Source organism: Drosophila elegans, unplaced genomic scaffold, assembly GCF_018152505.1.
Source record: "Drosophila elegans isolate 14027-0461.03 unplaced genomic scaffold, ASM1815250v1 contig_149, whole genome shotgun sequence".
NCBI classification, from domain to species: Eukaryota; Metazoa; Arthropoda; class Insecta; order Diptera; family Drosophilidae; genus Drosophila; species Drosophila elegans.
The window spans coordinates 18823937-18833818 of NW_024545513.1; the positions used below are offsets into that span (position 1 = coordinate 18823937).

The 9882-nt window shown below is 38.6% G+C and overlaps 3 protein-coding genes across 3 annotated transcripts; 1 reads left to right on the forward strand and 2 right to left on the reverse strand.

The window, feature by feature from the left end:
- Window positions 1–1793: 1793 nt before the first annotated feature.
- On the reverse strand, window positions 1794–4226 carry LOC108138447 (vitellogenin-3). The gene is made up of 3 exons (XM_017260647.2): window positions 3955–4226; window positions 3060–3442; window positions 1794–2626 (listed from the first exon to the last, which is right to left on the reverse strand). The coding sequence occupies exons 1-3, from the start codon at window positions 4157–4159 to the stop codon at window positions 1952–1954; spliced, it is 1263 nt and encodes a 420-aa protein (XP_017116136.1). The 5' UTR covers window positions 4160–4226; the 3' UTR covers window positions 1794–1951.
- Window positions 4227–5337: 1111 nt separating this feature from the next.
- On the reverse strand, window positions 5338–7027 carry LOC108138597 (probable RNA 3'-terminal phosphate cyclase-like protein). Its single transcript, XM_017260887.1, has 3 exons — window positions 6110–7027; window positions 5886–6039; window positions 5338–5810 (listed from the first exon to the last, which is right to left on the reverse strand). The coding sequence occupies exons 1-3, from the start codon at window positions 6920–6922 to the stop codon at window positions 5626–5628; spliced, it is 1152 nt and encodes a 383-aa protein (XP_017116376.1). The 5' UTR covers window positions 6923–7027; the 3' UTR covers window positions 5338–5625.
- Window positions 7028–7694: 667 nt separating this feature from the next.
- On the forward strand, window positions 7695–8740 carry LOC108138457 (gametocyte-specific factor 1 homolog). Its single transcript, XM_017260660.2, has 2 exons — window positions 7695–7947; window positions 8020–8740. Exons 1-2 carry the CDS (start codon window positions 7753–7755, stop codon window positions 8278–8280), a joined length of 456 nt encoding a protein of 151 aa, XP_017116149.1. The 5' UTR covers window positions 7695–7752; the 3' UTR covers window positions 8281–8740.
- Window positions 8741–9882: the final 1142 nt, after the last annotated feature.

Consider the following 9882-nt stretch of genomic DNA (forward strand, 5'->3'; position numbering starts at 1 on the left):
ATGTTTTCAAATTAAAAACAAAAATTTAATTGAGTACTTGTTTCAAGCCAACAGTGCGTATGAGTAAAAAAAAATTAAAAAATCGCTCATACGCAATGTTGCCATTGACCAAATAATTTTTTTAAACTGATATTACGTGTCGTATAAGTAATTTTTACAGAAGCATTGAAACTTACAACAATCTTTTTTTGTCTTCAAATACACACCGAAATTGATCATATTGAACGGTTATGGTATGGTTTTTTCTTCTGCTTATTTGGAACACCCCTTGTTCTAAGTTGTGCGCAACAAAAGCGCGCGTGAAAGCGCCAAATAAATGCTCGCTCTCTCTCTCTCTCTCTTTCACTTTGAGAACCCCCTGAAAAGGGGGTTCCGTAAATTGGATTTATGCATATCGGCCAATGAATAATATAAGCATAACTCCTGCAAGAAACATGGAGGGCCCCACGAAATGCCAACGTCCCGGCGTCCTTGTGCGCTCTCTCTTGACGATAGAGAGAAGCACTGAGAGAAAGCAAGCTGCAAGCTTTGCAAAAAATAACAAAAAAGTGGGGGTGTGCAGGCAGGTGCAGGAGATAGCGTGAACGAGAAAGCATTTCTATGTGAACGGCGATAAGCTTAAGCTATTACGGCGTATTTCGCTCACAGTCAAAGCAAACATGTCACGACATGCACAAACAAAAGACGCCAACTGTTGTCATTCCGCTCCTGTCACTCCAGCTACATATCTCCCTCCCTCTCTCTCTCTCTCTCCCTCTCTCTCTCTCGCTTTCGGAATTTTCTGGCTTTGTTGTTTTCACTGCCCTTTCTAGTTTGTCTATTGCATGTGATAAAGTTCAACTTTGACATTTACACCGCGCATGCCCGCAAAATAGAGAAACAATTGAGTTTGCACAGGTTGGCGAGTGATGTTTAAACGTGTAAGCGCTAACGGTAAACTAAATGCACCTTTAATTGAGTGCATATCTAATGGCGGCGAAGAGATACTAGTTTCCTCACTTCCACTCACTCCATTTCAATCTCTTTATGCAAACTTTCATCTCAAGTTCGCATACATATCTGATATGTAATTAAATATTTGGTTTAATGAATATCAAGGGTACTTTTCAATTTACGACTTATTCACGACTGACAAACTAATTAAAAGCTTGTTTAGCAAGATTTCAAAAGGATGTTAGGATAAACATTTTTAAGGTATGTTTATTTAATAATTTTATGAAGTGCACTTCGGAATCTGGCTGCTTGAATTCATTTTCTACTAAACTTTTCCAAAGTGTTTTAGCCTTGCTCTATTATTAGGTATCATAATGGTATTATAAGCATTTAATTGTTTGCTTTATTTATCATGTTCTTGTGGGCATCTGCTTAAGATCAGTTCTTATTGCATATGTATGTATGTACATATGTACATACATATTAATTATTTTTAGCTTAAGTTATTTAATGGATTTTGGTTTGCGCGTATATTATCCAAAAGAATAATAAAAGGGTATAAAGTGGAAACCGTATACATATATTTTTTTTAAGATTTTCGCATTTTGTCTTTAAATCAATTTTAAAATGTTTCTTTATCTTTGAAAATTTAACTAATATATAATACATATATAATTTCATATGATTTTATCCATTTTAATTTCCTGATTAAATAACTTGATTCAGATTTTTTACATTTATAAAAATGTGAACTTCAGATTCAATAATGGAATATAAGAACAGATAGTGAAATCGAACTATCTGCTGTGTTGTTTTTTGCATTAACTCCATAAATCCATTAGTTAAACTCAACATATATATATTTTTTTTTAATTTGCAGCTTTATTTTTATGGGATTTTATAAGTTTTTTCTTTTTTTTGATCGTTCAATAGAACTTCTAAACTAGACTACGTTGCTTTCCGGGTTTTCTCTGAGTATCAGAAGAAAGTGCCTGAAAATGTGTGGATGAGATGCGACCTAGTTCTGGGCGTTATGGGTGCCATGGTAGGAGGCCTGCTTGTGGGCGGGGCTGCGCTGACCGAAGGGGCTCTTGGGGTTGACCTCCAGGATGTAGTCGCCGCGCAGATCGTAATCGGTCTGTAGACCCATGAAGGCGCGCTTGCCAAAACCGTCCTGCTCCTTGTACTGCTTCAGGGAATTGGCCGGAACGGCGGGGAAGTTGCGCTCGTTACCGGGACGCACGGATTCGGCAAAGTAGCGGGTGGCACGGGCCACCGCCTCGATCACATTCTCGGAGCCGGGAACACCGGTCGACGGTCCATTGGGATAGAAGTCCACGTCACCGCAACGAATGGGTGTGCCCATGGCAAAGGCCGAGGTGTGGATGGCATCCACGAAATCGGCATCGCCGCGGGACAGACCATCCAGAGTCTGGGGACGCTTGGACAGCATCTTGGCGGGATCCAGACCGGTGATGCGGCGCAGCTTGTGTCCAGTTTGGGCGGTGAACTTGTTGCCAGCAGCTCCGGCCACATGGGCACTGATGCCCTGGCCAATCAGATGGATGATCTCCTGGGGCACTCCCTTGTTGCTCAGCTCGACCAGGGTCTGGCCGATCATGGCGCCGGTGTTCTGCACATCCAGCATCGCGTAGCGCTTGAAGTTCGTCAGGGTGGAGCCGAGGTCGATGATCTGTAAATGAAGATAAATAGATTTAAATACAAATGTGTATAAAGAAGCCCACTTTCTTTGGTCTATCTTGACAGTAAAAGGTTTTAAATGTCATTATTTTAAGCAAACAGTAACTGATGGCAAGGGAGTTATTGTACGCGAAATGTATAAAAACTTTGTAAAAGAGCATGCTATCATTTTAAATATAGGTTTTAGAGTATGGAAAGGCTTAAGAACTTTTTGCAACAAAACCGTTATAGTTCATCTTAACGTTTAAGGTTTTTAGATGCTGCTGATGAAATGAAGAGTCTTTTTCACCCTTAAATCCCTAAATTTAAATTAAAAGCTATACAAAATCAAAAAACCTGTACAAAAACAAAAGGAGTAAATTTTTAAAGGGGTTTGTAAACACTCAATTAATTTTAAATTGAACCCATTGAGTAAGAAAACTCACGATCAAATCGCCGCTGGCAGCCTTGGCCGATTTCCACTGGTCGGCGGTCTCCTCGCTGCTGGTGTAGTCGTAGTCGGAGCTCTTGTGCTGCTCCTGCTGCTCCTGGGCGTTCTTCTGCTGCTGCTGGAGGTTGTACTTCTGGAGGTAGGCCTGGACCAGCTTGCGCATGGCCTTCTTGTTGGCGGGACTGCTCTGGGGCAGGCCGGTCAGCACAATGGTCACCTCATCCTCACCGAAACCGGGCTGGGCCTTGGCCTTCTCCACGTAGTTGTTCAGCTTGGCCTCCATCTTCTGGCCGTTGGACTTGATGATCCAGACGGGCACATTGCTGGGGCTGGGCACAAAGCTGGGGGTCAGATCGTGCTTGATTTGGCCAACATGGTCTAAGGATTGCATTCAATTGGGGTTGAAAGCGATGTTAATTATATAGTTTTTAATTTTCAATTATCGCGGAATGCCAAAGAAATCACTAGATTTAAGTGTATAAAAGTATGCAGTTAACATCGTCTTTTGGAATGAAACCATTGGATTTTTGGACTTGAAATAAAATTTTACATGCTTAAAACACACATTAAATCACCACATAAATCACTAGACTTTGAAAATCACTTATAAAATTGTCTTTGCAACAATAAATTCCGGACTTCGAATATGTTGCTTCAAACATTCAGGCACCTTTTTTAATACTTTCAAATTTTTTTTTAATTATCGGTTATGTCACATATATCACTAGACTTTTAAATTCTCCTATAAAAGTGTCTAAAAGTTTGCAATGGAAAATTGAATTAAATCCATTGGACTTTCTGACTTCAACAATATTGTTGCATACTTTCAGACACCTTTTTAAGGGATTTCAAACATCCCTGTTTCTGTACAGTTTTATTCATTTACTTACAGATCTTCTCGATCATCTTGGCACCCTGATGCAGGGGCTGGTTCTCCAAACGCTCCCAGGTGATGTCGTTGAGCGAGGGCACACTCTCCAGATCGGAGGCGGTCATCCACTTGGTCGGCTTCAGCTGCATGTTGGAGCCATCCTTGGAGGCTTGGGCCGCCACCAGGAGGCAGGTGGCCAGCAGGCACAGGCGCAGACTCATCATGTCGGTGTGGATCAGAAGCAGATCGGATCAGGCCAAACGTTGAACGACGTTTGATGGCTTCTTCCAGCCCGTCTTGTGGCTTATATAGCGTTCCGATTCTCCATAGCTGTGCGAACTATTTTCTGCTGACCACAGGAAGTCAATCGTCGACTGTCTGGCGTCCAGCTTTTCACTTTTCCACCCCTCTTCGTTCTGCTGATCTGTCGCCGGGTTTTAAATGCAAGTCAGGGGAAAATTGCAATAACCGATTAATTTCGCATGTGTTTGCCAGCGGTTCTCTTATCACAAAAAGGTTTTTGAACCTCTTCACACTTGGCAAAAACAATGTGTAAAAATAACCCATTCATAAATGATTAAATTGCGATCACCTGGGATGATGCGACTCTCAAAACACCATTTTCTTCAAAAAACTTCTTCCTCTTTTGAAAAATTTTTATCGATGACCTTTTTTAAAGTTTGGCTCTAAAGTATATATATTTACATAGTCAACTTGTATTCTAAACAATTTTAAAATTTTAATTTAAAGTATTATTTCTTCGTAATGCTTTAAAATAATTAAAGGTGTTATATATTTTTCCTAGAATAAGTTTTCTTCAATTTCAAATTAAAATTTTTTCCGTGCACATATTTTGTAATGCAGCCCGGTGATTAAAAAACTTATACATGTTCCTTGATTAGAATTGAACTGGCAACAAACTTGCAACACCTGCGTCAAATGAGAGACTCATCCGCTGATGTGACCCGGCATTGACCTCCAGCGATTGGAACCCGGCCAAATTCAAATCAATGACCTGGTGTACATAGTATATATTAAAAAGCTATGCAACTGCCTTTGCAATTTTTAATCCATCTACATTAAATGGTATGATAAGCCCTAAAATTGAAATAAGGTATATTTTTATTCATCAAAATGTCATTATTTTTCTTGAGAGGTAAATACAATTTTATGCCTAGTTCAATAAAAAATTCTTCTGCTAAAACTGCACAAAATTGAATTACATAAAAAAGTGGGTTGTGGTTTTCTTCGGTTTTATAAATATTTATTTTGTTATGCTGAAAGTAAACAAAAATTCAGAAAGACCATGGCTAAGTCAATAAAAAATTAAACAAAAATGTTAACAGCCGTTAGTTTTCCTAACATTGAATGATGTTGGGTCATAATAAATTTAGATACTCACTTATTTTAAAAGGTTTTATTGGTTTTAGACCCACCTTTGGCCAATTAAATGAATTCATTTGATCGAATTAATTAATTAACTTAATAAGCATATAAAATAAAAATAGAATGAATGAAATTAATATAATTTAAAGAACAATTGGTTATTAAATATTTTGAATTCTATTGATGAAAATTCATTATCTTACAGAACAAACAAACCTTTCTACACATTAAAATACATTTAATTTCTAATTTGTCATAAAAAAAAAACATATTTATTCTTACAAGTGTTAGCCTAGAGAATAGTTTATGTAACACGCTTGTTGATGTTCGTGTAGCCGATCCCGACACAAGCCATAAGGACCTTCTGGGCACCTCGCACATCCCCAGCCTCGTCCTCATCTTCCGCCTCGGGATTCTCCAACTTGAAGGTGATCGAGAAGAAGTCGCGTAGATGTTGCAGGAAGTGAACCGTGTAGGTGGACAGAGCTCCTAAATTAAGTGCCATAAAACCGAAAATCAATTAAAGCGTGACTCTTCATAAATAGTTATAGTCTGCAGTCCAACCTGTGAGGAATTTGGAAACGTGCTTTTGGCCCAATGCTATGTAGAGTGCTGCCAGCCATTGGTAGCTGGAGTCCACGCAGCCACCGCGGTAGATCTCGTCCAGCAAACGCATGGCCACCTCTTGGCCCAGATCCTCTGGTATGGAAGGGGTGTCCTTAACAGAAAATAAAAATGATTTGTGTTTAGTTTGTGAAACCAATACGAAATCCAAATGCCCGACTCACCGACTCCTCCCTTGTGTTCGAACTGCAATCGGCGGCAAAGCATACGCCATCCGTGGTCTCTGCAATCAGACATATGCCGAATCCGGGCGAATTTCCAGACATCTTGCCCTTGTTCTGGTCGGTGTAGATGTAGACGTCGGGCAGGAATTTTAGCATACAGCCCTTGGCCGCCTCCACGGTGCGATTGGCCATTGCGGGCGAGACTTTGCAGGCGTAGACTGTGCCCCGGATGCGTTTGACCATGCCCTGCGACTGGAATTGGATGGCACGCAGGCTCTTTCGCACCGGACAGCGAAAGGTGATCTCACCGCCGCCCAGTGGTGCAACTCCTCGGCGGATCACCTTCAGTTCGAGGCCCTCGTCGACCAGGAGGAATCGCTTGAGCAGGGACAGTGCCGCACCCTTGATGTGGTCCACCGATGGCGAGTCCTTGCTGTTGGTCACGCCGCGCAGGGTGCAATGTAGCGGATTCTTACAGAACGGACCCAGGGCAATCAGGGCGTCCAAATAGTAGCCAATTCCACGTTGAACACAGCAATCGTGGTGGATCTGCCCGCCGTGCAGCAATCCCGGCGTGAACATGACACTCGTGCCTGCGGGATTTAGCTCGATCTTGGTTCCGTTGGTGATCTTATCTAGCAGACGGATCAAACTTATCTCGTACTCCCGCAGTCCGGGCGCCATTTCGTCCTCCGCTCGGATTTGGTTGATCTTCACCGGTTTGCCGGACAGGCAGGCAAGGATCAGGCGCTGCTTGAGAAAGTTGCTGCCGCGGTAGATCAGGCAATTGCCCTCCTGGGCAATGGGCGGCATCTTGGAGTTCCTAAAATGCTTTGTTAAATCAAAGAATTCCACAAAAACGGCAATGCACGTGCGTTGAAGGAGGTAAACAACGGCAATCGGTGGTGTTATCGCTTATCGACACCCGACGACTATCTGGCAACCTCTTTCTGGCTTAGAGTGGCCAGGCACTGCAATAATCGTCTACTTCACTTCACTTACAAAATAAATAAATATTTAAAAATTAAAGTATTATTATTTATTTTTATACACTTTCTGTACAGTGACTTGGGGCATAATAAATAAATTACTTAAAATTAATTTAGTAACTTGTTATATTGGAGGTGAAATTAAAGCTCCACTAACTAAAACCGTTTTCTCATTGAATTCAATAGATATAATCATATAGGGGCTTACGCCACTGTGACTGTTGTCTGATGTTTTTAGAATTCAAAATTTGGATGGTGGCTCTGTCGGAAATGAGTTTCACTTCAGTCAAAAATCCCAACCGTTCCGCTTGAAAGTGCTGAGATTGGGCTTTCTATTGAACATATATATATAGCTACTGCAGTTGAAAACATTGTGTTTTTATTATAACACAAACAAATATTTTCTTTTTTTGTTACGTATTTATTTATTTACAACAATGTTATTTCATTAAAAACAATTATGTATATTCCAACATTTTTGCAATTGAATTGGCGTATTAAAATACCAAATAAAATGGCAACAGGTCACAAAGCGAATTTTGGTATTTTGACAACCCTGTCCAAGCGTCGATCAATTCAATTTTACTATCGGCGCCGAAGAGAACGGAATAGACTTTAAAACAAATTTGTTAAGTTAAACAGTTAAAGTTTAAAATGTCTAAAAAAGAATACTCGGTGAGCGGTCCGAATTTTGAGCAGTATATCGTGTGCCCCTACGATAGCGTCCATCGCATAATTCCGGTTCGTTTATCCTATCATTTGACCCGCTGCGCGAAGAATTTTTCCTCAAGCAAGATGGTCCGCTGTCCATTCAATAGCTGCCATTTACACTCTGTTTGGGACATGCAGGTGGGTATTTAAAATAAATTAATACCGAACATATGGTAGGTGACTGAAATAAATGGGCTATACGACTTGCAGAAACATGTCATCGAGTGCCCGAATCGGTCATCCCTAGAGCGCTACAAGTTGCCGGATATGCTGCCGCCTGTGGAACCTCGTCCTAGAGATTTTATTATTGAAACCACGGAGGATTGGGATGCCGAGCCGCCGGCCCCCACTTACAATCCCCGAAAATACTGCGAAAAGGAGTTAATTATCCGGAATCCCCAGGGTAATCCGCCGGCCGCTCGTCGCGAATTCCGTGAGCGCGAACGCAGGCGCTTCATCGAAAAAAATTAGTTATAGTACTCTTGTTCCCAAACATACATATATATATATATATATATATATATATATATATATATATATATATATATAAGCCTCTAATACTAAGCCACTTTAAGTTATTTACACACATACATACATATGTATGTTTGTGCATATGTAATCGAACACATATTAAGAAGAAGCATTCGTCAGTTTTTTTTTGTTTGCGTTGCTCAGCAATTTTTTTGATTACCTATTTCTAAGAAAAAATTGGAAACTTCGAAAGGAATTCTGGGAAATAGTTTAAAATATAAATGCATAAGAATATAATGTAAATTAAAAAGTTTTTAGTTATTAATTTTTTTTCTTCTCACTTTGCTCACGAAATACTTTGTTATTGATTAAAACATACATATTATTCTATCAAATCACATGTTCTCTAAATTTTATTATATGAATAAAACTATGTAAATATTCTCTAAAGCACAAGGAATACGTAACGGTTAAACATTCATTTTCTTGTATTATCTTTTGCGGCTTTTTAGAAAAGAACCGCAATTTTGCGTCGTTGCCACTATTTTATGCGATAGTTCGTGAAAAACATGAAAAATTCAAATTTTTTTTACTAAATTAATTTGAAGGGAAATATTTAAAATATAAATGCAAAATAATATTATGTAAATCAGAAAATTTTATGTAAATAATTTTATTTTTCCTTTCCACATTTCTCACTAAATACTTTGTTAATAATTAAACATTTTTCTATCAAATTACATGTTCTCTAAATTTTATAATATTAAGAAAAATAAATATTCTCGAAAATACATACCAAACGGTAAAACTTTTATTTTCTTTTGTTGTATTTCGTCCCTTTTTGGAAAAGAACCGCGATAGTTCGTGGTTTTTACAGTGAAGTTTTGAAAAAAAAAGCTATGAAAAATGCAAATTTGTTTTACTAAATTTAGTTTATGCATTGAAAAAAAATAACTATTTTATCTTCAACAATATTGGAATTGAATTTAAATTAACGTATTTAAGAACTATTTATTTTGAGCTAAAAATGCAATGCCAAGGGTAAACTACAAAATAAAAAAGATAAATCGTACTATCAAAGCAAAAACAAAACAATGTAATTCGCATTTAAATAACAATAAAATAAATTTGTTTTGACATTTTTGTTCTGATAAATAATTTATTCATTGTAATTAAAAAGAACCGTCACTTTTCGTTGCTGCCACTACCATGGAAGACTGTCAAGAAGATCGCCATCAGCGATTAAGATTTCGATTATGTCTTCTCGTATTTTCAGGATCAACTGACAAATAGTAACATATTTCATGGTTTTTCTACCAGGAGGAATTTCTACTTTACAACTGCTTGACAGCGCGTTGCCTAATATGAACAAGTCTGGCAACCTCGATGCGTTAAAATTCTTGGAACTTATTTATTTAATTAATTCTTAAATATGTAAGTTGTTGCAACAAATACAAGTTAAGGTATTAAAAACCTTAAGCCGCTACGTACATAATTATTATTATTTTTAAAAGTTCTTATTTCGGTCCCACGAAAAGAGACGAAAAGAGAGGCAAAAAAATGGATAACAAGGGTATATTAGTTATTAAAACAGTAACGAAA